General features: G+C 42.8%; 2 protein-coding genes across 2 annotated transcripts in view; one reads left to right on the top strand and one right to left on the bottom strand.

Annotated features, from left to right (window-relative positions):
- Window positions 1-7,982: 7,982 nt before the first annotated feature.
- On the bottom strand, window positions 7,983-27,781 carry Rbm18 (RNA binding motif protein 18). Its single transcript, XM_021155533.3, has 6 exons — window positions 27,642-27,781; window positions 24,611-24,739; window positions 17,549-17,675; window positions 13,314-13,400; window positions 11,264-11,349; window positions 7,983-8,374 (listed from the first exon to the last, which is right to left on the bottom strand). The coding sequence occupies exons 2-6, from the start codon at window positions 24,721-24,723 to the stop codon at window positions 8,215-8,217; spliced, it is 573 nt and encodes a 190-aa protein (XP_021011192.1). The 5' UTR covers window positions 24,724-24,739; window positions 27,642-27,781; the 3' UTR covers window positions 7,983-8,214.
- Mrrf (mitochondrial ribosome recycling factor) overlaps window positions 27,747-27,935 on the top strand; it is a 52,715-nt gene continuing 52,526 nt past the window's right edge. Inside the window, exon 1 of the mRNA XM_021155532.2 lies at window positions 27,747-27,859. The gene's annotated coding sequence lies outside the window, so the exon portion shown is untranslated. The remainder of the gene's footprint in view (window positions 27,860-27,935) is intronic.

The following is a 27,935-nucleotide window of genomic DNA, read 5'->3' as shown; positions in this document are numbered from 1 at the left end:
TGCGTGTTACAGGGAGTGCCCCGGGAGCAAGGGGAGGGTCCTTAGCTTGGCTTCAGAGTGGAGCACCAGGAAAGGCAGCATATAGGAGGTGACCTTTCAGGGAAGTATGGAAGGATGAGTTAGTGAGGTAGCCAAGGATCAACTGAGGGAGAGTTGGATCAGGATAAAGGCTGAGGACCCAGACAGTGTGTACTGGTCATGTTTAGTATCTAAGGGATGGAGGGGAGAATGGTGGGAAGTTTGCATTCATCATCAAACTTTGGGTTGATAAACAGGCAGTTCCACTGTCTCTGCAGATCTGCAGAATGGAGTCAAGGATTCTGGTAGTTTGAAATGATACCCTAGTTGTTACACACTACAATGTGTGGGGCTCTATAGCAAGTGAGAAACTGCAGAAACCTTAACTTCCCCATCATAAAATAGGCACAAACTGAAAACCCACTTAAAAGTATTGGGATAGGGCTGGAGAGATGGCTCAGCGGTTAAGAGCACTGACTGCTCTTCCGAAGGTCCTGAGTTCAAATCCCAGCAACCACATGGTGGCTCACAATCATCCGCAATGAGATCTGACACCTTCTTCTGGTGTGTCTGAAGTTAGCTACAGTGTACTTATGTATCATAATAAATAAATCTTTTAAAAAAAAGTATTGGGATATTCTAGGAATCCAAAATGTATCTTCAAGTTAGGAACTTGATACTGGGGCCATCGAGATGGCTCATTAGATTAAGGGACTTGTTGCCAAGCCTGATGTCTGAGTTCAATTCCTGAGATCACCATGGTGGAAAGAGAAATGATACCCTCATGTCACCCTCTGACCACCACACATAGACATGTACCCCTACAAACACATAACACACAACACACACACAGAGAATGAGTAAATAAATGTAATGATGATGACGATGATGATAACAACAGAAACTTGGCATTGGTCTAGTGTCCAGTAAGAACTTCCTCAGACAAAGCCATTGCCATCACTCCTAATGTCCAAAGAAGACACTAGATCAGGGGAGTCCTCTAGAACGAAGAGTCACCTGCTAGAGAATTCTGTGCCTACCACACTGTGCACAGTCAACCCGCTCTACTCCATCATTTCAAATGTAGACATCGCTTCACTGGGGACGAGACTTGCCTGGCATGCTAAGGAATATCAGCTTCAAAATATAAAGTGTGAGGAGCCACCAAAGACCTTTAAGCATGAAAATGACACAGTCATATCAGAGAGATGGTAGGCCAATAACTTGAGGACTGGCTTGAGGGTGAGGAGAGAGTCTTGAGCTATTGCAGAGGTGAGGTGATGAGGCAGTTGTGGGAACAAAGAGGATCGGATGGAGTATAATGAATAAATATCTGGTTTGCTGCTGTGTCTAGTCACATACTATATACTTATAACTACATACAATACATTCATTTCCTAATCTGGATTTACATGCTAAAATTGCGTATAGTGCTACATATAGACACATATATATATATATATATGTTATATATATTATATATAGTGCTAGATATATATTGTAATCTTATGCAGTACATATGATTGTATAGAATTACATTAAATATTTATACATATATTTTATATTATATATATATATATATATATATATATATACATATGAGTCTAGTGACATGATATGTAACTTTACTATGTAGTGGAGAATGGCAAAGATAACTCTGGGGTTTTTCATTTCTATTTATTTTCTCTATCAGGCTGGGCAATTAGGGACAGCAGGGAGGTTTGATGAACTGAGTTTTGGTCAGGCAGAGGGTGTGTGTTCAGGAGGAAGTACTCTGCAGCAAGGCTGGAGCTGGGAGGATGCTTCAGAGATGTCAGCCTGGAGACAGACATAGAAGCTACAGGAGTTGCAGAGATTCCCTACATGGGAAGCGGCAGCCTTGTCTGCTTTCTGGGAGGTTCCTGGCACATGAGCTTTATCTTCCTTTCAGTGGTGATCACTGTTAAATGACAAAGCAGACTGTATAGTGATAAATGCTAAAATAGAATTTAGTATTTAAAGTGCAGAGAGGTAGTAAGTAACTGCTTTGGGTCAACCTTTACAGATTTACAGAAGGATATATTAGACAAGTGTCGGAGAGCTGCTAGCTGGGCGAGCATTACTTTCTAAGCAGAAGGAACATCTTTACAGGGATTCTGTACGGGGCAGGGATGATGGTTCGTGAATCTGGGAGATTCTCTAGTTTGTACTATCGAGTCTCCTGGGGCTAGGGGACAGCACACTGGGGTGACTGTAAAAGCACCGAAGCCTGGTTTATTCTACACATACAGGTATCTGGACAGAGCTTACTTCCATAGCAATTAAATCCCAAGTGCTCTTATGCTGATCATTTGCTCTCTCTATCCCCCCTCCCCCTACCTGTGACTCTCTACTTAAGTCCTTGGCTTAGCACAGCCATTTTCTGGGAAAACATTATTCACTCATCTCTGCCCCTTCCTGGGGCGGAGATCTCTCCTCTGTTCTTGTTTTATCATAGTATGTGACCATATATTGGGATTAGATTCTGTCATCCTTATGGCCATAGTCTATGGCTGTGGAATGTTTCCTTAGCTGTGGGGAGGGGCAAAAACAGCTTCTCAAATCGTAGAAATTTTAGGGAGGAAAAAGGCTACCTACCACTTTAATGATCTTTCTTTTTTTCATTAATTATTCACTTTCTATCCCTATTGCTGTCCTCCTTCCTCCTGGTCCCACACTTACACAGTACCTCTCTCCATCCCCCTACCCTTCTTTCCTGAGAAGGGGGAAGGTCCTCTTGGGTCTTTAATGATATTTCTATTCTAGTCACAGGGCATATGGGAACATAAAATGTCATTCTGTGTAATCAATACTCCTAGTAAAAGTTGGACTGAAAGTGAAGGGAAAAAGGTAACACCTGTGCCCTGTGTCCTGGGACAGATCTCATTGGTCTGATTGCTTGAACCCAAGACTCAAATCTCTCTCCTCTCCAGAGACCACTAGGAAGAGCTTGCCCACGAAAGGATCTAATCAAAAGGGAACCACAATCCAGAGACAGACCTCTAGACGTATCATATGAATACCTGAGAGTTTTAGTTACAGGAGCCAGTAAAATTCATACTACAAGGTGGTTGGAACATTGATTTTTGTCACATGAGCTGAAAGAATTCTGACTGGGACTGGAAAACTAACTCAGGGACATCTGATGCTAGTGTGCACATGGCTTGGCTTCCTCATGTGGTCAATGAGGAGGTTGCAGTCATTTGCGGTACAGTGATACTAGGTTGGTATAGGCAATTCCCTATTCCAGAGGCAAATAAGAAACTAGCAACAGGAGGCTGGCACAATGGCTGCTCTTCCAGAAGGCAGGGTCTCAGTTCTCAGGACCCATGTGTCAGCTCACAACTATCTGTAGCACCAGTTCTAGAGGACTTGACTCTCTTCTGGCCTCTGAGGGCACTGGATGCACATGGTGCACATACATGCAGGCAAAAATCAATCAATCAATCAATCAATCAATCAATCAATCAATCAAACAAACAAACAAAAAACCCAAAAAACAAAACCAAAAAACCAAAACAAAAACCAACCAACCTCCAAAACCAAAACAAACAAAAACCAACCGACCCCACCCCCTCATGCAACATAATAGATATGGAGAAAGGAGAGAGTAATAACACTTATTGCATACCATTATGTCATTTGCTTCCTGTACTTTCTATTGTTACCATGGTGGCATCATGGTTGTGGAATAAATATGTTTCCTCGGCAGAAAGACATTTCCAATAACAGGGCAGTTTAGAGCAGATATGTATATACTTCAGGCTTTGAGGACCCATGAATTTTTGGTGTAACCACTCGAATGTTGCTAGAGTGAAAAATGGCCTGAGATGTTATGTGAATTCATGAGGACATCTGTGTTCTAATTAAAACTTCCTTGGACCCTGAAATTTGATTTTCATGTGCCACAAGATAATAGTCTTTGACTTTTTCTCTCAACCACTTACATTCGCAGCTGGACAAAAAGAGGCAGCGTGTGTCACTCTGCCGAGGCACCACCTACTTGGGGAGATGCTTGTAGGCCTGACATATTTAGATTCTACCTAAAGCTCTTCTATTGTGCTGTGCTTGAAGTACATAATAAAGTACATGAGGTAGGCTACCTTATAGCTAAAGGAGAGAGGGTAACTTCAGCACAGTTCTGGAGGTCCACCAGTAGTCAAGGGATGGCATCTAATGATGGCCTTCTTGCTGACAGCGTCTTGAGGTTTACATGTGAGGTATGCAAGATGACTCTCGGGAGTAAGCATGCATACATGCACCTACTGGTCCCCCTCCCCTTCCTTGTCCCTCTTCAACTTTCCATTTTCTTTTTTCTTGAGACAGGGTCTCACTGTAGCTTTGGCTGGTTTGGAACTCACTCTGAAGACCAGGCTGGCCTTGAAGTCACAGAAATCCACCTGCCTTTATATCCCAAGTGATGGGATCAAAGGCATGTGCCACCACACTTGGCTCAACTGTCCAGTCTTTTAATATTTCACAATGGGGGTTCCACTTCATCACATGAACCCTTGAAGGACACATTGAAACTGTGCCATCTATTAACTGTATGATCCTGTGTAAGCCCCATCATCTCTCTGGGTTTCCCTACTTCCCACCTGGATCACAAGGGAGTGGCATAAGATGGTCTCAAGTCTCTCCGAGTTTCAAGCAACTGGCATCCTAGTATCTCACTCAGCAATTTCACTGAGCATGTGCCACACGATAGGCACTGTTTAAAAGTCTGGTGACACGGCAGTGACAACGTTCTTTCTTGAAGTCAACATTATATTTAAACAGAGGACAGATATCCAATTATATAGAATGTTGGGTAGTGGTGAGTTAGTTCTATTTAGAAAATAAGAAGGCAAGAAGTGGAAAGCGGCAGGGATGTAATTTTGACGGGAGGCCAAGGACAGCCTCTTAATCACTGACACGTGAGGAGAGAAATGAGCAGATGGTGTGGGCTCAAGAGCATCTCAGGCAACAGCAGCTAATGGAACCTCTCAGGGAGTTGTTCCCTTGTACCCAAAGGAACAGGGAGGCCACTATGGCTGAGGACAATGACCGATGGGGGAAGAGGCCATATGGGAGACGGTAGTTAAGTGTAAGTCATTTGGGACCATATAGATCTTTGGATTATAGTCTAGATGTGATGGAAAGCCGTCAAATGTTTATTTATCTAAACTTTTAAAAGTCTTGCTATGGTATGCAGGCTAAGTCTTTCTGGACTTAAATGGTTCTACTTCTGCCTCTGAAGTAGCTATGACTACAGAAACATGCTACTGTATATAGCTTGAGAATGACATTTCAAAACAATTTTTAAAGAAGGCTTGGGGGGGGGGGTCTTGTGACAAGATTTGTTAGCCCAGCTGCTTGAGGTCTGAGACACAAATTCAAGGCCTACTTGTGTTATAGCATGAGATAATTTCTCAACATGAAAAAACAAGTAAAGGGCTAAGTATGTAGTTCAACGATAAGAGCACTTATCTAGTGTATGCAAATTCCTTCGTTCAACTCCCTCAGTTCAAATCCTCTCAAGCAGGGCAACTTTAGAGGGTGGGGGCAGGGGATGGTGCAGATTATTAGTAAGGCATTGCAAGATAGACCAGATAGAAGCAAGAAGAAAAAAACAAAAGAGAAATCAAGGACAGATTTGTGGGGTTCAAATATTTTAGGAACACGGTGATTACATACAGGAAATGTTTAACATTTAATTTATAAGGCAAGAATAGCTTGATCTTTTCTGCACTAGTATAAGAATCAGAAATGGATGGGTGAATTTGGAAATTAGCTGCTCATCTTTGTAAGACATGGGGTTGTAGAATGCATGGTTTGCATGTAGAATGCAAGAGCTTTCCCAATTTACAGCATGCTTTGGGTAATGTGTCCTCAGGTGACCCCTCCCCCAAACACTGAGGTGCCAAGTAAAGAAATCCAACAGGTTAGAGTAATGTCACACTTCCACCTTAGCATTCCCATCAACCCTCCACTCCTACCTAAGTATTCCCATCAATTCTCCACTCAAGTCAAAATTAAAAGTGAGATGATGTTGACAAATAGCAACCAAAGAATAATTTCAAAGTACAGACGATCTCTTAATAGCCTGGGTTAACAGCTGTAATTCAAAGCTTCTCATCAGACCCTTTCAGTGTATTTACAATGTTCACATTCATTCTGTAAAAACTTGTACTTAGAAGGAACATTCATGGCATGCAGGGACTTCAACCTCCCACTTTCCTTTCAGCCACCTGTGCCAGGAGACCACCTAGTCCCCTTCCTCACCTCTAAGGGCAAGGCTAGGCAGGGAAAGGGATGAAGAGACTTGGCCTGTGGAGCCTTTTGGAAAGAAGGCACTTGAAAGCAGCACATCACATGGATAAGCTACTGGCCCATTTGAGTGGAAACCAGTCTACCTGAAAGTTGTGATCCAGGACGTGGATGAAAGACAACAAGACCACATAGATACTGTCTTGCGTTTATTCACATAGAGGGGTAAGAATTGGTACAAATCATAGACATTGTTTAAATACAAATAAATAGTTCTAGATTCTAAAGAAACAACTCTAGATAATCCTAAGTATTCTCTAGGTTCCTATTAAAAATAGAAGGCTATTGGCATCAAATTCTACTCCACCACAACCCTTTGAGAACTTAAGGATGAAATGGTGAATTCTATATTCTAATAAGTCACCAGACAAATGGGAGCCGGTGTTCCCACTTCCCTGAATGAGCTCCCAAGTGGAAGGAGAGTTTCCCACATCACAGATACACACAACTGATAAATCTGGGACATATTCAGTATCTAAAGATAGCTAAAAAACTGACTTGGGAAAAGCAGTAAGAATTCCTCTGAAACAGTTCTGTGGATTCTGAAACCCCAGAGGTTAAGTCAAGTGTCTCTACAACCCAAGTCATCATGGGTGGCACCTGTGGTGAGCGACAGTGACCTGCTCAGTGAAGAACGGTGTTGCTAATGAACAGTCTGTCAGGCCCGGCACCAATTCAATCAGCACTGAGCTGAAGAAACACATTCCCAAGGGTGTCTGTTTATGTGTGTCTCTATACTACCATATTCATATCTCCAAGGAGACAAAGATATCTGGAGAGAAGCATGCTATCAGGGTAACGTTCAGTTTTAGGCCGAGCTGTCTTCTGAAAGGACAGAACGCGTGTGGTTGTTACGGTCTTAGTGCCTAAGGACCGGCTGCTGACTCCTGCTGCTCACTGCACTTTCCCTCTCAGCTGCAACAAGGTCACTCAGCTGCTTCTTACAGCCCCATACAACTGTGACAAAGTAATGCTCGACAGTGACCAACACAGCAAACTTTAGGTTTTCAAAGAAATTCTGCTTTTCTATTTAGATTGATCATGATACAGTTCTAACTGCAACAACCCCATGCTATAAAACAATCTCATGCAGTAAGTGTATTAAAATCCAGGTTAGTAATAACATTTGGTATTATAGAAGGCAAGGTCATTCAGATTCAAAACCATGATTGCCAAAGAATAAAAGCTGGATTTCCAAATAGAGTATCTGTTGTGGTATAAAATGTTAAATGTGACTACACTTTGACGACATAAACAATTTTAAGACATACACCACATTTTCCTAATTGAGATTTGGAAATAATAAGCATAATTCTTAAACAGACTGCTACAACATTCACTCAAGGAATCAGCTGCTTTTTGCCAAGAATTCTCTTTTGAATTCAACTGAAGGATTTCTACAGTACATTCCCAAAACAGTTCTAAAAATGACTGTAAACGTCTCTCACTTCCCACCCTCGCCCTTATTTTTTGTTTATGTTGAAGAGAAGTGTACACATAAAAATGCTAAAAGTTTTTTGGTGGATGTTAATACATTTCGTTTCCTGATTTAAATAACAACGTTGTATGCTTGTTTTTCTCTCTGGCACACTGTGTTTCTGGAGTTATAAATCCAAACAAAGCAGCCAACTAGCGCATCTCAGTGTTCACATCACAGTCTGGACACATTCCTATTTATTCTGGATGATGCTCAATTCACACATAGTTCAGGGAAGACACATCCATATGAACACCCAAACACGCTATGTCACCGGCCCTAACAAGAGACTGTGCTCTGTTGGTAGTACCATTCACATCTACACAGTACAGAGGCGAAGGACTTCAGACGTGGAGACCATTTGCTTCTGCTGCTCTGGTAATTCATGACCATCATCTTCGAGACTTCCAGGCTGTTCTAGAGTAAGGAGTAGTCCTTTTTTTATCAGGTGGTTTAAAGTAGGAATAAACAGGCGCTGCTGGGTACTCTGCATCAGGATTTTCTGCCATCATTTTCAGCTTTGCTTCAATGGCTTTTATCTTTGCAGTGACACTGGAAAAAGCACAGCAGAGGGTCAGAGTGGGCAGAGATACACCCAGAAAACGTTCACATCTCTCCCCTTCTTATGCTGTTGTGTTTTAGGACAACACCACGACATAAAATTATAAACATGAAGATGAAGCCTGAAAATCAGTTATGTTTTTATAATCTAAGCCCAGGCACAGTTGTGCACATGTCATTCGCCCTACACAGTCAGTCCTGAGACACAGACTTTAGGCAGTATCCCAGTGCTTGTCAGAAAGTAAATAAAACACAAGACTGACAATGGTGTTAAAGGTAGGTTCTATTTCTTATTTTGCAAATGTTAAATGGCTCACGAGTGAGAGGTGAGATGTGGATATAAACTGGCTCAAAGACCCATGTTATTAACTAATACACACTACTATACCTTTTCAGCCACTGAGTAATATAATTTTTTCTTTTTTTAGAAATCTTATCAAGTCTTTTTCTCTTTTTTAAAAAACTTTTTTTTTGTGTGTGGATGTTTGACCTGCATCTATGTTTGTGCCTGGGGCTCCAGAGTCTAGTAGAGTGCATCAGATTCCCTAGAATTGGAGTTCCAGATGGTTATGAGCCACCACGTAGGTGCTGGGAATTGAACCTGCATTCTCTGGAAGAACAGCTAGTGTTCTTTAACCTCTGAACCATATCTACAGCCCCGAGTCTATTTTTATTAACAAATATGTTATAATGAGCCAGACACCCACCACTGTCAGGACTTTATTGCTTCCAGTCCTTATTAATAACACAAGAAGGGTTACCCTCAGGATTTTATGGGATAAATACAAAGGGACATAAATGTGCCCAGGGTTCATAGGGCTAACAAACTGTAGGATGGCACATGCCTTTAATCCCAGCACTTGGGAGGCAGAGGCAGGTGGATCTCTGAGTTCGAGGCCAGCCTGGTCTACAAAGTGAGTTCCAGGAGAGCCAGGGCTACACAGAGAAACCCTGTCTTGAAAAAACAAACAAACAAAAAAAGATTCAACCTATTTCTTTGTCAAAAAGCCTTTGTTTTCCCTCTGCATCAGAGAGGAAGTATTACAGCTCTGCAGACACAGAGAGGAGGAAGTGAGGGAGAGATGCTGCATAAGCCATCTCCTTCTGAATGGGGTCACTGCAGTGTGTGCAATCAAACGCAAAGCACTCAGGCTGTGACACTGTGCCACCTCAGATTCCCCTTCTCATTCTTGATGCTGTCAATGGGCTATAGCGTGTAAGGAGTGTCCACACAGTCTTCTAGAGATCTGCAGATGGCATGCAGCAGTTGAACATTCCCATATATTTTTGTGGGCAACCAATTAAAAACTAAATCAATAAGAAGGGATCAAACATAGGGAAAAGGCAGTTGTTTTCTCTGTATGCATGTATGCAAACATCACGTGGACCACACAAAAACATGCAATTTTTTTGAAATTCATGCCATCAGAAGTAGCCCTACATTGTATTTCTAAGGGCATTACATTGTGTTTCAAAGATCTATTTTGTTTTTTTTTTTTCCCATCTGCATAAGTCATAGGAAAATACTCTCCTGTATTGAAGCACAGTTGTAAATAGAAGATAAAGACTGAAAGACTCTCGATTAAAAGTAGATGAAAAGCACCAGGCTATGGTAAACAAGCTGCAGGCACAGAGGGAAAAGTTAAAGCCATGCTCACTATCACAGGGAGACCATTGAGCATAAGTTAGAGAGCAGTGCAGGAGAGCTATGAAAATCTCCATGGAGATCAACCTGGGAGCAAGGTGCTTTAGAGTCTATGGGAATGATGGTACATGGATATGAGCTCTCAGTGACTCTAAAGAAATCACATTTGTTTTCTATGTAATTTCAATCTCTAGACCATCTCCCTTCCCTTTGCCATTTAGTGAGATGCTTTAACTGTGTGTGGCTCAGTGAACAGCACTTGTGAGGAGGACATGTTTCCTTCCTATCTGGTGTTCCATGCAAACAGGTATTGCAGAGTTTATAATCTCGCACTGACTGAGTGTAACTGCCGACTTCCAACCCATGGGTGTTCCTTCACACACCTTCTGCTCTCCTGAACAGGCTTAAATATGAATCTTGACATTTATAACCTGGGGGAATTTTGAAGTAGGAAGTCAAGGATGGTCTATCAGGCCTGTTTTTAAATTCTGGTTCTGTTACTTTACTATCAGCATGGTTTCAGCAGTGATATTTCACTTTCCTAAGCTGAGGTTTTTCCACATGTGAAGTGCTGTTTATGGTATTAAAGTATACTCTAAATAAAGTACTTAGCATAGTTCTTGCTAGAGACAGTTCAATGGATCCTGACTATTGTTACTGTTATTGTTAACATTTTTCCCTAAGCTACAGTGCAAAGAAAGAAAAAACAAAACCAACAAAATCCCCTAACACCACACACACACACACACACACACACACACACAACTGCTTCTGCTCAACCACCCACTGAACTCGCCTTCTCTACTCAACTCTTAGTGCCCCTGTTTTGAATTAACTCCAAAGACGCAGCTGACAATCCATACAAACTGGAACAAAACTATTATAGCTGCTGCAAGGATACATAGAATAAAATGTCTGCAAACATAAGAGAGGCCATGGCCAGGGAGGAATTAGTATATAATGAAAACGCCAGGGACCGAGGTCTCATTAGAATGCTTGCTTTCAGGGTCAGGGCTGTGTGTGATTTATCTCCCAGGGCCAGCTCAATGAGTGGTGCGTGACCACTAAACCTGTTCTTTTTTCAGTGGATGAATTCTATTAGTGGTGGTACATGATTATGGTGGGGGAGTGTGGAAAAAAGAAGAAATATATACTGAACGTATCTCTCTCAGCACAACAGATCTGTGACTCTACTCTAGGAATGGTTAGTGACAGTCCTACACACGTCGCCTTACCTGAGGTTAGACTGAGCAGGCTCAGTGCTTGAGGATGGCTCAAGGCTGATGGGAAGGATCTTATCGTTCTTGTTATGATCATATCTCTGAAAGTGAATAGAAGGGTAAATTATTTCACCTAGGCAGCAATCACTGTAAGACAGTAAGTACTACATGAGTGAAAACATGCTAATCTTGTCCCAGTTTATCACCAGCATAACTGCATATCACCTAGACAATATTAGGCCTGCTTTATATTTAATATTAATGCAAAAATTTTGTCCTAGAAAAAGAAGCCAAGAAGCCATTAGTCTTTTTTGGGGAGAGGAAGAATTTCCCAACTAAGAATTTCATTGCTCAAATTCCCAGATGGCACAAATGCACAGCAGGGCCGCCCTCTTACATTCTTAAAATTGCCACATAATGCCTCTTACAGTATTTGTTTTATTCAAAACACTTTAAAATTCTGTTAGATTCTGCAAAGTACCAAGCATAATACTCAACTCTTAATAGGCCTGAGTGGAGAAGAGGAGCAGTAACAACGTTCAGTGGTGGATACAGAAAACATTCCATAGGAAAGGAGTTTCATTTGATGTCAGATAATTACATCCTTGTTGTGAAAAGTAAGTGCGGTACTGAAGAGCAATCAGGAACCTCTGGTCAGAAGGGAACCACGAGGTAGAGATTTCATATGAAAGACAGGTTGAAGGGTGATTTCTCCTGCTTGCCTCTTCATGAGATGCAGGCTGGGAAACACTAGCCAATTTGGCAAATGAGACTTAAGTTTTATTCGGAGAAAAAGCATTTGGTAATTCTGCGTCTTAGACACCAAGAGTCCTGCCCCATCATTACCTGGGACGTGCACAGGCCTCACAGCTTATACAACCCGCTTTTCAGCAAGGATATGCTCGCTATTCAGATGTCAGTTTACTCTGAGTTCTTACAGGGAAGTGTGTTGGGAAGCAGGCAGCATGCCTCCGATCAGAACCTGGGTTCATCTGGCTAAGCAGAAGCTCCAGCTCTGACAGCTACAAATCTGCTGCAGGTCTGCAGCAAGGGCTGTCTCTTGGGACTGCTGGAGTCCACACATCCCACCACCAGTGTGCCGGCTGGAACAGAATACCTTTTCTTTTGTTTTTGTTTTGTTTGGTTGGTTTTTTTGTTTTGTTTTGGTTTTGGTTTTTTGAGACAGGGTTTCTCTGTAAAGCCCTGGCTGTCCTGGAACTCACTTTGTAGACCAGGCTGGCTTCGAACTCAGAAATCCGCCTGTTCCCGAGTGCTGGGATTAAAGACATGCGCTATCACCGCCCGGCGTTGTTTTTTGTTTTTTTTTAAACAGAGTTTCTTTGTGTAGCCCAGGCTGTCCTAGAATTTGCCCTATAGACCAAGCTGGCCTGGAACTCACAGAAATCCACCTGCCTCTACCTTCCAAGTGTTGGGATTTAAAGATCTGTGCCACCGTAGCCTGGCCCCAGCTTTTACAGTACCTTTCCCCAGAAGACCAACCATACAATGCACATGGCAGCGTGCCATTTTTCAAGACCCTGGAGACATACAGACCCTGAAAAGTTCCACAAACCCACACTCTAGTTATTCTCCCAACCTCTGCAGGAGAGAGACTGCACTGCTTTAAGCACAAAGAACCTACCCACTTCTCAAGCATTTAGAACAATAAATATATGCAAACTCTCCTTAGAGATGTGAGGCTGGGAAGAGTCTATTAATGTCTATAGTGGCGAGTTTTAAAAATAGATTCCCCCCACTCCTGACCAAGAACAATTCCCATTAAAAAAAAAACCAAAACAGTGGCAGTCTCAGTGTACACATCAGCCGTGTGCAAAACGCAATCAAAGCAGGATCTGTGAGCATGTGCAGAGAAACAATGAAGGCGCTTACTTCCTCTCAAGAAGCTTTCAAGAGAAAAATCTGGCAAGACACATGGTGAATGCCAGCACAAGAGAGCAAAGCATGGGCATGGGACAGATAAGCTGGATGCAATGGCGATCTGGGGCCACTCTTCAGAGACTCAGCTAGGGTGACGTGCTTTGCTCTCTGTCTCCCATAGACTTACCTTGACTTGAGCGTGGGCCCATCGTACAACCAGCTTCTTAGACAGTGCCAGCTTGCCATTGAGACACTGGATGGCTTGTTCTGCTTCCTGTCCAAGACAGGACAAGAGTCAGTCAGAAATTCAAACATTGATGAGCTATCTGTATTTTCATAGGGCCTCAGTAAGTTTCGATAACTGGGTTTCTAACCGTATTGCTTCTGGTAACTTGGCTTATAATTCAACTTGGCTTATAGTTAATTTCAAATGGTAAACTAATAATAACATCTCAAATTTTAAAATGAAACAATTTCAAATCCTCTGTCATTTGTTGGCAATACAGTATTTGGTAGGTACTTAAAGTGTCTGCATTTGTCAGCTGTAAAATACGGTCACTATTATTTGTTCCCCGGGGGTGGCTGTGAGTCTTCAGAGGGCATGAAAAACAGGGAGCACAGGGGCGGCCCTTCCTGTGTGAGCTGACAGAACTGCCCTCTCAGGTGCTACCTCTCTACACACATGCTTTAGCTAGTGTGCAGACTACATCACAAACCTGTGCTCACTCAGGAGCTCTGCAACCATATCCTTAACTACAGCTTCAAGGATAGGAAATCAGGCTGGAAAAAGCATGGCCAATCCAAGAGACTGAGCAAGGTATCTGTGTGAGTCAACCCACGCACCTGGTTTTCAGCACACAAACTCTTCTGACCCTTTCCAGAGCAGATACAGCAGCAACAAGGTTAAAAGGAACGCCTATCGCTGGAGAAGTCACTCTCAGCAAACCTGGCTGGACTTTCCCATCCTGACAAACCACTGGTGTCCATGAGGCATTCAACTAAGTGGAACTCACACGTAGTAGGGCTCAAGAGGCCCAAAGGGAAGACTGTAACAACAGGGAGTGTTGACAAGGCGGAGGAGTAATACACATAAGCACAGCACTCTGGTATCAGCAGTGAGTATCTAGCACGCAGCAGCCATCTATCCTATAGACATTTACTCACTCTCCACTGTGTATCAGTCATGGGCTACTCACAGCCTGTAAGCATGCTCCACCATGGCATTCAGAGTGCTAGACAGGACACGTGCTTTGTTTCACTCGTGGGATTAGCATGTCCATAATGTTCTCTTAGCTGTAAAGTATCAGCAGCAGTAGAGGCCAACAAGGGTTGAGCATTCTTATTTATTGTATGTAAGTACACTGTAGCTGTCTTCAGACACACCAGAAGAGAGCATCAGATCTCATTACAGATGGTTGTGAGCCACCATGTGGTTGCTGGGATTTGAACGCAGGACCTTTGGAAGAGCAGTAGGCACTCTTAACCACTGAGCCATCTCACCAGCCCCCAAGGGTTGAGCGTTCTAAAAGAACAACCGCCATCTCTGTACATTGTTTCAAAGTTCACAAATGTAATACTAAATGCCAACTGTGCTGTCATATGTATATTTACCTATTCTCAAAGTCTCCCCAAATTGCAAAAGAAAACCTCTTACTACCGAAGGATCCCGAAATACTTCTCCTGGGCATATATCCAGAAGATGTTCCAACTGGTAAGAAGGACACATGCTCCACTATGTTCATAGCAGCCTTATTTATAATAGCCAGAAGCTGGAAAGAACCCAGATGCCCCTCAACAGAGGAATGGATACAGAAAATGTGGTACATTTACACAATGGAGTACTACTCAGCTATTAAAAAGAATGAATTTATGAAATTCCTAGGCAAATGGATGGATCTGGAGGGCATTATCCTGAGAAAGGTAACCCAATCACAAAAGAACTCACATGATATGTACTCACTGAGAAGTGGATATTAGCCCAGAAACTTAGAATACCCAAGATATAAGATACTATTTGCAAAACACATGAAACTCAAGAAGAACGAAGACCAAAGTGTAGACACTTTGCCCCTTCTTAGAACTGGGAACAAAACACCCATGGAAGGAGTTACAGAGACAAAGTTTGGAGCTGAGACAAAAGGATGGACCATCTAGAGACTGCCATACCCAGGGATCCATCCCATAATCAGCCTCCAAACACTGACACCATTCCATAAATTAGCAAGATTTTGTTGAAAGGACCCAGATAGAGCTGTCTCTTGTGAGGCTATGCCAGGGCCCAGCAAACACAGAAGTTGATGCTCACAGTCAGCTATTGGATGGATCACAGGGGCCCCAATGGAGGAGCTAGAGAAAGTACCCAAGGAGCTAAAGGGATCTGCAGCCGTATAGGTGGAACAACAATATGAACTAACCAGTACCCCCCAGAGCTCGTGTCTCTAGCTGTGTATGTATCAGAAGATGGCCTAGTCGGCCATCAGTGGAAAGAGAGGCCCATTGGTCTTGCAAACTTTATATGCCTCAGTACAGGGGAACACTAGGGCCAAGAAGTGGGAGTGGGTGGGTAGGGGAGTGGGGGGGCAGGTATGAGGGACTTTTGGGATAGCATTGGAAATGTAAATGAAGAAAATACCTAATTAAAAAAAAAAAAGAAAACCTCTTACTTTTCCCCATTTTTAGATAAAACTGAAGCCAAAAGAAACTTGATCAAAGTTAAAAAAAAAATACAGGAATATAAAGTATGTTTTGTGATTACTAGTCCAGGGTTTTAAAATAAACATATGTCCCTACCATGACCTCTGGTGTTAGTTGACAGCAAGAATCCTCATTACTCTATCAAGGAAAAACACTTAAAAATGGTTATCATATGAACATCCTTTAATTGCTTCCAAAAAGGAATGGACAATTAAAATAACATTTCATTTATTGTCTGCAGTATCTGCAAAAAATTAGAGGAAATAGAAAACTCTCAGCACTAGTGAGGACACATGATGCCCTAGTGCAATTTTAGAACTCTCTGGTACATTGCTTCTGGGAGGAATTCTGGCAGCTCTTTTTCCTTACTGTTGTTGTCCAGGCTGCCCTCCAATTCTCAATCTTCTTGCCTTAGTCTCCCCAGATTTACAGTCATGTACAACCATGCACGGCTGTGACAATTACATCAAGGGAAATTATGCTTTTGCCTTGTTTTTGTTTTGTTTTATTTGAGACAGGGTTTCTCCATGTAGCCCTGGCTGTCCTGTAACTCACTCATTACACCAGACTGGTCTTGAACTCAGAGATCCACCTACCTCTGCCTCCCAAGCACTGGGATAAAGCACACCACTACGCCTGGCTAAAAATGATGCCTTCTATTCCATTTCCCTAAATGCGTGGATGCACATAGTTAGAGCTATGACAATACCCACTCTATAATGTCTATACAGTCAGTCACTGCTGGGGTTCAAATAAATAAGGACTATGCAGTCACCAGAACTTAGGATATATATATATATATATATATATATATATATATATATATATATTCACTTTCTTTTCTTTTTGTGAGACAGAGCCTCAGTGCATAGCCTTGGCTGGACTGGAGCTTACTATATAAGACCAGGCTGGCTTCAAGTGCAGAGATCCCACCTGCATCTGCGTCCTGAGTGTGTGGTCCATTCTACACAGCACATGATGCTTCCTTCTGAACTGTACTCCAAGTCACATGTGATACGCAAATCTGTGATACAGATCACTGAAGATCAACATGTGATATTTAGCAGGGTTATCTCAGTGGTACTTATCTAGCTAGCATGTATTAAATCCTGGGTTCAGACAGGCATGATGGAGCATGGCTTTAATCCCAGCACTGAGGAGGCAGAGGCAGGCACTCTCTGAATTCCTCACTCTGTGAGGGATTACATAGTGAGGTTGTCTCAAAAGGGGAAAAAAGGGAGTAGACATACTGGCCTTGGGTTTAATCACAATACACAAATAAAATCTGTATGCATCTTTTGAGACTGAGAATCTCTCTCTCTCTCTCTCTCTCTCTCACACACACACACACACACACACACACACAATTTGTGCAGGTGTATATCAATTATGTATGCACAAGCGTAGTGTGTGTTGGTGGGCCCATGCATGTGCAGTGGCAGGGCAATGTTGAATGCATTCCTCCACTGCTTATCACCTTGTTTTTTGTGGCAGAGTCTCACTGAATCTGTAACTCAAGAGCCTGGACCTCTGTTGAAACCAGGGAGAGGATGTTTGTGCAAGCTGTATTACTTAAATTCACTGGTGGAAGGACGTAGCCTTTAGCTCTGTGTGAGGCGCACAGAGAATAACCAGACGTGACTCTTGCCCGTGCGGTCTGGTGGTCAAGAGATGTAGAATGGATTATGACAGAGTGCAGACTATAAGAGGTAGAGGGAGCTCAATTACCTGCTTAGTTTCAAAGTTAACAAAACAGTACCCTCGGGGCTGGCCCTCCAAAGCACCCGACTTATGGAAGAGGAAGTCAAACTGCTTCACCTTGCCAAACTTCTGGAGGAGCTTGAGGAGGTGGTATCTGTGGAGACAGAAGAGCCATGAGTTCACTCAGGGACTGCTGCTGGCTGCTCAGCCTCAAATGTAAGATAAAAGAGGGAGGTAATTTACCCCAGGCGAAAAAGTCCCCTGGCCAATGCCCTAAGCTTGCCTACAAACTGCTGTTAGTTTATTTGGGAAACAGGACTGTTTGCCTCTATTTGGAATGGGAACAAGAATGGTCATGCCTACTATGCATCTGTCCAATACAAAATACCAAACAACAAAACCACACCTAACAAACAGCTATCTGGCATACAAGCACTGTTTGTTTTTCCTTTGGAGAAAAACTAAAAATGTGTCCATCTATTTATTTTTTAATTTCTTGGCAACGAAATAGCTTTTATGAATATCTGTAACTTCATCAGAAACACACACATAACCCCCAAACCTACCCTGTATCAAAAATAAACAAAGTTGCAAAACCATCCCTATTCACACATACAATAGTCAGTCCTAAAACAGCTCTCTATTATATTGTGTAGCTAATCATTAACCACAAACTACCTGAGAGGGACTCTGCTAGAATCCAAACTATAGTTAGTGGCGCTTACACAGGACTTAAAATTGACTGGAAATTAGGACAACATGGAAGCCAAACAAGACTGAGGCTGCTCTCACCAAGCAGGGGACACTGGCCAGCTCTGTGAATCAGTCAACCTCAGTTTCCATTATAAAAAAAGAGTCAAGGAAGGAATTTATTCTGGACAGAGGTTCACCCAAACTACTGCTTGGCCATTCTGCTTATCCCTTCCTTTCTTATAGACCCCACTCGTAACACTCGTTGGTTCCTATAAGGTTTCAGAGTTGTTCGGACAGATGTGGCCTTAGCAGGTTGCTGTGGCCAATCTCCATTCTGACTTCCTGTCATCCGATGCAAGGGTGAGACACACCAACAGCTCTCCCATTTCCTTTTCCTCTGGCCTCCCTCCTGGCATCCTCTAAGCTATTCAAATGGAGTCAAGGCTTTCTCTAAACAATGCTGTCCCCTTGATACTAAAAAGGTATCAGCCCACATGCTAAATGTGTTACTACTCGGAATTCTACCTCATGGGGAGTCAGGAAAGTCTGCCAGGCACATTTATATTCACATTGTTTTCTAGGAGAAACACATCAAAAGTATATTCTTGAACAAGGTCCCCCTTGGGAAGGAGGGATAGGAAATATATCACACGTTGCACCAAATCTGACACTAATGTGTATCAATAAGCAGTCCATCATAATTAATCAGGTGTCTGATATCACTGTAGAAAGATACAATACAGGTTTAGTACTGGGATAGGATGAAAGGCTCGCAAGCCCTACTATGGACAGTAATCTGGTCCTTGGACTAGTTTTGAAATGGAAAACAACCACAACTTGGTACTTAATTACTGTCTCCCATTGGGAGACCTCAATTACCCAGTGAGAATGTGGGCCTCTTGAGGGGAATTAGGAGACACCTCAAACCTCTCTTCTTGATGATCTGGACAGGCTTATAGCAAGACTGTTTCCCCTCCAGGCTTCAATCATAACCACACCTGCTCTTACTACACCCATTCAAACCTTCACACCATGTCAATGCCACAGAATGGTGGGTCAAATCCATTTAGAACAAAACAAAACTTAAGGCTACTGCAGCACAGCTATCTTTTCATTAGCTCTGTTCTGCTAAATAGCAGGAAGGTAACGGGATTGGCATTTCCTAGGAAATGAATTTTAATTTACTCAGGAAAAAAATGCCAACAGATTATTCATTGTAAAGCTAACAAACACATGCTGCCTGAGAAGTGTGACCTTAAGATTCCAGGAACATCTGCTTAGGTCTGTGTCTTTCAACTTCTCTAAGATTTCTTTTCTTGTTTGATAATTTCTCGAAATTATCGGAACACTGAAACAAAAGGAATGAAATGTTTACTACGCTGCTTCCTGGAGATGGGGACTGCAGGCTCAGATAGTGAAAACAGCCTGAAGCCTCTTGCCTCCACATCTGCAAGCACTTTCATCTGCTGCTGCAGTATGGGAGCTCAGTCCTCATCAGTGGGCCTGCTTCCCTTAATGAAATGTGCACCCTGCTGCCTTGGGAGAGAGAATTAGTATACTTGTCCCCCACACGAATCGTAACCCAATCAGGGCTTTCTTCTCCTAATGAGTCTTAGTTAAAATAGCTTTCCTGCCTAGTGGCACAGAAGCAATCACCTGTACAAATGCTAAAACAGATACCTACTATGTGCCAAGGACCTTTATATGAATAAAATTGTCTTCTAAGTCCTCAATGCCGGTTAGAGGAAAAGAAAATGCATAATCACACGGGGGCGGGGGTAGGGGGTGGCAGTGAGGAGTGTGGGAAAGCCTGAGAAAGGAGGACATCTGAATGCAGTGTTAGCAATGAGTGAACACCATGCAATGAGAAAGTCTGGAAGAGAGTAGCAAGGAGGGACAGGCCATGAGGAATGTGTATACATGGAATTTTGTTTTGTGGTTACAGTCACCAGAGAGGCAACAGAGAGCCAATGAGATGACCTTCAGGATTTTTTTTTTAAATTTACTATACTATATAGTGGTTTTAGAGAACGTTTTCTTTATAGCCTATAGAAATTACTATGAGGAGAATCTTTTTGTCCTGTGCTATACACCTTACTAAATGCTTAATTGTTTCAGACTTAAGCAAACAAACAGCAAACATCATTTCATGCAAACCACGGACTATGAAGGAAGAATGTGAAATGGGCTGAGAGAGAAAAGGTAAACTCATTGCTGACACAGGCTTGTGCATCTATTTCCAGGGAGTCCTGGTTTACCCAGCTAATCCTCTGAAAGTCAGCACCAAAAGGACACTTGCACCTGGTGGCTCTCCACCTCTTGGCTTTTACTATACAATGACTTCATCATCACTATTCTATGGTTAGTAGGCTCTTGAGTTGTTTACATTCCCCAGGCAAGTCCTCTCTGGGACTGAGTCTGAGACTGAGCCCTAGTGTTAGAAAACAAAAATAGCACCACCCTTCAGAACCATCTTGCCTCTCCACTCTTCTCTACTCCTGCTTCTCACATCTCAGACTCACCCACCAATCTCCAAATTCACTGTCCTACCTGTGTGGCAGTGCAACAGGTGAGCATCTGCCAACTAACCTGCACCTCAGTCCTGAGTCCCTCACTAAAACATCACTACTGCCTTGGTATCAGGCTCTTGTTAAGATCCTCTGGACGTTCTACACGAGCTTCCACTTGTCTGAATACAATTTAAAGAGTCCGCCTTCACCTGACAGTAATCTACCTGCCCAGCTGCCTTTGTTACCACTTAGTACTCATCCTTGCCTTAAGCCAAACGGCCCTTTTGAATCTGTTTACACGGAGCCTTCTTTCTTAACCCTGATTTACACACATTCATGGCTTCCCTTTGCTTAGAAAGCATTATGAGCATTTCTACTAATGTTCTCTCTCGCACTCACATACAATGCAAACGTAACTTTCTTATTTTATAGAGCACATTTAATATCTGAATAAGAAAGCTGGCACTAAGTACAGAATGCCAATCAACATCTAAGATACTAACTTTTTTACTTCCCTGCTGAAAATATTGGTGAAATTTAAAGGTAATGGTCTAAGCGTATAGTCTAGGTCTCGCAGTAATTTAGAAGTTTCCACATGTTTAAATTCAAAACAGGATGTTTTAGGTCATGACTACTCAGATGTACTCAGCTGCTGACTACCAGAGCATCTGAGTAAAGGTGCAGTGGACTAGGGGAGGAAGCTAGAGCCATCACAAACCCCTCTGTCAAATGAGCCAACTCATGTAACTTTCCTTTTCCTATAAAGAATGGCTAATCTGTTCCATTCACCTAGGCTGTTATGAGGTAAAATAAGAGGACTTCCTAGAGTGTTAGTTAGAAGAAATGTTTCTGCTATTCAGTTGAACATTCTCACTTTACAAAATCATGAGTTACAAAGAAGCTGAGGAATTAGAACACAGTGGGCATTAGTGGAATTTAGGCTTGACTTCTGCTGTAAGAGCAAGTGCCTATCACTCCCTCAAGATCTACTTAGTCAGGTGAATGCCTCTGGCACACAGCACAGCCGTGACACAGTAAGCATTGATAAGACACTGTGTTCACAAAAGCTCAATCTTACAATATAGCAGTGTTTGGGAGTGGTTGTATTTTAACTATTCATGGAGGTTCACCGTATCTAACACAGAAGAACAGGATCCAAGAGTTTATGTAGCTGAACTGTGGGTAAGGAATCACCATGAGCACAAAAAGCATAATGTTTGAGTGCCAGACTGAAAAGAGACTGAAGGATGCCCTAGTATAACTTAAGAAGAACCCAGATTAATAACCAAAGACACAGAGACACACAGAGCAACCAGAACTAATGACAAAATAAATGTGGGGAAAATGAATGACAGACTGCATTGTTCAAATGCTATTTGAAAAACTCCCATCAAGGCTGGAGATTGCTCAGTGGTTCAGAGAATGGATGCTCTTCCAGAAGACCTGGATTCCACTCCCAGCATCCACATGGTGGCTCACAACCATCTGTAACTTTATTTCCTCCAGGAGATCTGATGCTCTCTTCGGCTCTCCCTGGGCACCAGACATACATGCAGCCAAAAGAAACCTGTGTGTATAAAATAACAAAAGCCAAAGCTACCCTACAATTGTATCAGATACTCTGGTCACCAGTCCTGACAGTTGGCTGAAAAGAAGCGAGAGAACATTTTTAAAGGACAACACTCAAAGCAACTTCTGAACGATATTAAGAAATAAGGTTAAGGAGCTGGGAGCCGGGCGTGGTGGCGCACGCCTTTAATCCTAGAACTTGGGAGGCAGAGGCAGGCGAATTTCTGAGTTCCAGGCCAGCCTGGTCTACAAAGTGAGTTCCAGGACAGCCAGGGCTACACAGAGAAACCCTGTCTCGAAAAACCAAAAAACCAAAAAAGGTTAAGGAGCTGGGATACAGGCATATGAACGAGAAGGAAGGATCTGGTGGAGAGGAAATAGCAGGAAGTGGCAGCAGTGTTTAGTTGGGTAAGCTTAATTAGGAAAACTGGAAGATATTCTGCAAACTTCCCTTGCAAGTCATCAGAAGATTAGAGCTTTTGATTCACCTGACAATACAAGTAGCCCGTGCTCATACTCCTCCAACGCTGGGGAGAGACTATGTTAATTACTTAACTAGGTCCACTATTTTCTGCCCCTTGAGGATCTAAAAGTTCAGGTATTTGAGCAACTTGAAGGAAATGATGTTTCCACAAGACTCATGAAATTTAGCAAAGCGACACTAAGCTTTCAGGTGAATGAACCATAAGCTTTGATTGGCAGCTGTTTTTTGAAAATAAGTGATGTAATAAATCATCACTTAATAATTTTTGAATAATCAAAAATTATTTCAAGGTAAGGAAATCATAGAAGGAAAATAGAGAAAATTGTTTTGGCACCACAGAAATAGGGATACCACGGGGGGGGGGGGGGAACACATTCAGCCAGCAAGGCCCTGACATACAGTTGGCATTTAATATCTGCCTTTCACTGAAACATTGGACAGTCTTAATTCAATGTTCCTGTTAAAGATGGGATTCAAGAATACACTCATATGTTATTTTCTGATGTAAGGGCAGATGCCCTGTGAACCCCTGTGACAAGCAGCAGGAGAGGAGCAGCACTGGAGCCTCATTACAGAGAACCACAGCCAACAGGGCTGGCCGGCACTGTCTCCACGCTTTAGATTTCCATTCAGACAAAGAGAGGTGGGAATGGAAAGCACTCAGGGAAAAACCCCCTTACAGCCTGCATTTTAGATGGAAAAACTGACGTGAACAGACATTAGTGAAGAGCTCATGCTGATTCACACATCCATAAGAGAGGATGCTAATAAATACAATCCATTCTAGTGTTCCCATGGCCACAGTAACATGACAAGATGACAACATATCTTCAGTATCACTGTAATTTATACCCAATGATATCTACATTTATCTGACTTGAACCTGTGCAGATTAGGAGCCAAACTCTGTGTTGTGACATAAAATTACATCTCTTTTCTTCTTTCCTAACCCCAATCCTTAAATAACCTCATCTCATCTCAGACTCAAATGAGAGGGTTCCTCTCTCAAAGACTGTGTTTACTTAGCCCTACTCTAGGAATAACTCCAGGACTGTTGGTTTATCCCATGCTTGTTTTAAGTACTGATTCCACATAGACTGTCTACTCAGCCCTCAGTATCCTGCCACCAACTAGCACTGGCACCTCACCCCTCCCACCCTCAAGGACATAGTAATTCTCTGCCAAGACATTCCTTTTCACTATAATGGGTCTCATGGAACAAGTGGGAGTGAGGACTCTGAATTCAATTAGTAATGTGATCTTGGGCAAGGTAATTCTGCCTCTTGGAGCCTTGTTTCCTTTATCGTAGAGAAAGAGTTGATGGTGTCAGAGGTCCCCAAGTGATCACGACCCATGCACACCCAACAGGCACTCCAATCATTTAGTAAATGAGTGGAAACCAAAGGCACTAGGGTGATCTCTAATGTCCCTTCCCACTCACTGTCTACGGTTGTGTGGCTGCTCACTGCCATCAGGCAAGTAGGGCCCATACGCTTATTCACAAAGATCCCAAGACTATTTCTCCATTTGGGAGACAAAATATGCCTCAGGTTGGCTCTACAGTGATTCTCCAGAAATGCTGGGAACAGAGTTGAACAGTTGGCAAAGAGTCCCACTCTTTGTTCACTAGGAAGAAAGAGGCTTATGCTTGAAGGAAACCAAAGTCGTCCTCACAGTTGTGTAAAAAATGGAAATAGGCTAAGTGCAGCATGTCCCCTTTAGAGAAAAATTCCAACACAAATGAAAGAATCAAGATGCTACCACTGCTCTGAAAAGTCTCCTGAGCATCCACAGCAGATACTGATTCTCTCTGGACATAGCACCCACACTTACTCTGTGATTTTGGGATCCAGGTTGCCAATCCATAATCGGTGTCCTTCTTGTAGAGAGCCCTCTGAAAGGATGGATGCATTCTCCAGGGGAAGAGTTTTGGTTTCTGTTTCCATCAATCTCTAAGAAATACTAAAGGCAATGTGAACATTCAGGCAAGAGAATAAAACAATCTTGTGTGTACACACAGACTTCACATGCAATCCAAATATATATCCAAGGAAGGCATGCTCTCTGGGCAGTCTTTTAAAGGCCAGTTATTCCCCAACTGGGGCCCTGGACCAGTTCCCTTGGGATAGCCCTTCTGGCAGCCATAGTTACTTTTAGGATAAAGAGGTACTGTTATGTGTAGAGTCTTAAGTCTTTGAAAGCAGGCTGTGTGACTTAATTATCTAAATTTTATAGGCCTCAATCCCCTCAAATGTAAAATCAGAGGCAACTGTTCTTATTTTATAGGACAGTTGTGAAGATCACATACATTAAAAAAAAATCACTGTATTTAGCAACAGTAAAACAATATATATTAGCTATTGGTCAGGTTTACTGTTTTGTTAATAATGAGATGGTTCTCCTTAGTTATTACAGTTCACCATCTGCTTTCTTTGTGTAACTTTTGCAAGTTATTTAACACCTCTTCAGTTTAGTTCCCTCATGAGGACAGTATCTCATTAAGGTATGTAGCTCTGCCAAGCTCTACCCCTAAGCCTTTAGAACCATGCTTCTTAGAAGTATTCAAGACTGATAAATTATTACTCGTCTTCATTCCTGCAGCATCTCTGCACAGAAAGGGGAATAAGGATTGTGATGAGATGGTAATGGAAAAAGCCAAAAGCCTGGAGCCAGAAGACTTCATCTTTAATTGTTCTATTTCCACTGGAAGTTATTTTTCTTGGTACCTCACTTTCTTTGTTCTTATTTACTTAATTATCATGGGGTGGGGGAGGGGGCCATGCTATCACGTAGCACAGGCAGCAGCAGTCAGAAGTCAACTTTCAAGAGTTGGTTCTCTCTCTTCACTTTTCCTTGGGTCCTAGGGATCGAACTCAGGCTGTCTGGACTATATGGGAAGCACTTTTACTCGCTAAGCCATCTTGCTGGCCCAGTTTCTTCATGTTTTAAAGTAAACTTTTAGGGGCTGGAGAGTTGTCTCAGCAGTTAAGAGGACATGTTGCTCTTGCAGAGGACCCAGGAGATCAGTTCCCAGCACCCACTTGGTGGCTCACTTCCTTCAATTCCAGGACATGAAACTTTTGCAGTCTCTGCATACATGTCATACACATACACAGATGCAGGCAAAAGGCTCTGTCTTAGTCAGGGTTTCTATTCCTGCACAAACATCATGACCAAGAAGCAAGATGGGGAGGAAAGCGTTTATTCAGCTTACTCTTACACACTGCTCTTCATCACCAAGGAAGTCAGGACTGGAACTCAAGCAGGAGCTGATGCAGAGGCCATGGAGGGATGTTACTCACTGGCTTGCTCAGCCTGCTCTTTTATAGAACCAAGACTACCAGCCCAGAGATGGCACCACCTACAAGGGACCCTCCCTTGATCACTAATTGAGAAAATGCCTTACAGCTGGATCTCACGGAGGCATTTCCTCACCTGAAGCTCCTTTCTCTGTGGGAACTCCAGCTTGTGTCAAGTTGACACAAAACCAGCCAGGACAGGCTCATACACACAGAGTAAATAAACCTAAAAGATCTGTAAAGATAAATCCTGCTTTCCTTATTAGTTAAGGTTGCTGAGAAGAAAAATAAAGAGTTTATAGATGAAAAAATGAAATTTTAATAAATATACAATATGATAAAGGAAAGGTAAAGGGACAGAGACGATAGCTGCCTGTACCAGACTTCAGAACTCTCTCCTAGGAAAACAAAACAAAAAACAAACAAAAAAAACCAAAACCAAACCCCCAAACCAAAACATGTTATCTTCTGTATCTAGAAGTGCCTCAAGCTCTGCCTTGTACGAAATACTCTCCATTCTCGGATATTTTTGAAAGAGAACTAAATCAAAAAAGGCAAAATATTGAAGTAATTAATGACAGATACTGAGACAGGCACTATCATTTAATGACTCTTCAGTTTAGTTCCCTTATGAGGAGAGTATCTCATTAAAGTCTGTAGCTCTGCCAAATTCTACCCCTAACGCCTTTAGAACCATGCTGAGAACTCACCCAATACTGAGAAAGCTGTGTGACTGGGGGTTGCACTACTTCAGGCTGAGAAAGCTGGATTTGAATGCTAGAACTTCTGATGTTCTCATGTCTAAAAGCAATTGTAACACCAAAAGATACTTAAACATGCCAAAGAGGCCATGTATCAATAGGAAGAGTACAGGACATGGGGCTAGAGAGACTGGACTCAAAAATCAACTTTTCCAACTACTGTGCCTTTAGTAACAGTCCCTCCCTTAGGTATCTTCCTCACGAGCTCTGCCCCTGTGTGTGAATACAATGGATGGTTTACTTTTTGCCTATGTTTCTAAAAGAATAAAGGCTCCTATGGTATAGGACCTTGATCATGGTTCTCTATGCCCAGCAGATTGTACACTGCCTGGCTCAGAGTTGGCACTATTTTCAATTCTCTTCTTTCCTGAGATGGAGACAATTATTCCTGCATCACGTGGTCATTTTAAATAAGAATATACATGTGACAGCTCAGCTCATGAAATTTTGAGAAACAAACAGTAAAGTCTAGTAAGTTAGTATATGACTATTAAGTCACTTTGGGGGTTGCAAAGGCGACAACTCCTTAGAGTAACAAGTTCACAAATGCCAATCTACTCCTCCCGGCTGAGCTGTATCTACTCTAAAAGTCAGGAGAGGACTGGGGTCGCTTATTCCTACACGTTAACCACGGGGTCAGGCCAGCAACCACGGCTCCCCGATTCCTGGCAGCGAAGTCACTAATGGGATTGTTATTTCCGGCCAGAGACAGGACAATCCGGGGCGGGGCCTAGAAGCCTGCGGGTGAGGATGGTCTTCGCCAAGGCCCCGCGGCCAGGATGGCACTGAGCTTCGGGTACTCACCTGCTAGCCTCAGAGCTGTGCCCTCAGGTCATGCCCCGAAAGCAGCTTCCGACGCTGGGGTCCGAGCGAAGGACCTGAGGTTACCTCTGCCTAAACACCGCTCGCCGCCTGGCCGCCCGTGACGCACTACGCCTGCGCCGCCGCGCCGGTCCGTGACGTCATGACGCCCGCACCTCCGCTGTCCCGCGTGTGTTTCTCTATAATCCCGACTGTAGCTGGTGAGTGGCCTTGAGTGTGTATGGGGGGGTCGGCTCTCAAGGAGTGGGCGGGATTCGAGTGCTGGTGACACTTTTC

The sequence above is a fragment of the Mus caroli genome, unplaced genomic scaffold, assembly GCF_978045245.1.
Source record: "Mus caroli unplaced genomic scaffold, Mus_caroli_1 scaffold_2, whole genome shotgun sequence".
Taxonomy (NCBI): Eukaryota; Metazoa; Chordata; class Mammalia; order Rodentia; family Muridae; genus Mus; species Mus caroli.
Note: the sequence above shows the minus strand (reverse complement) of the source record. Positions and strands in the feature narration are given on the sequence as shown.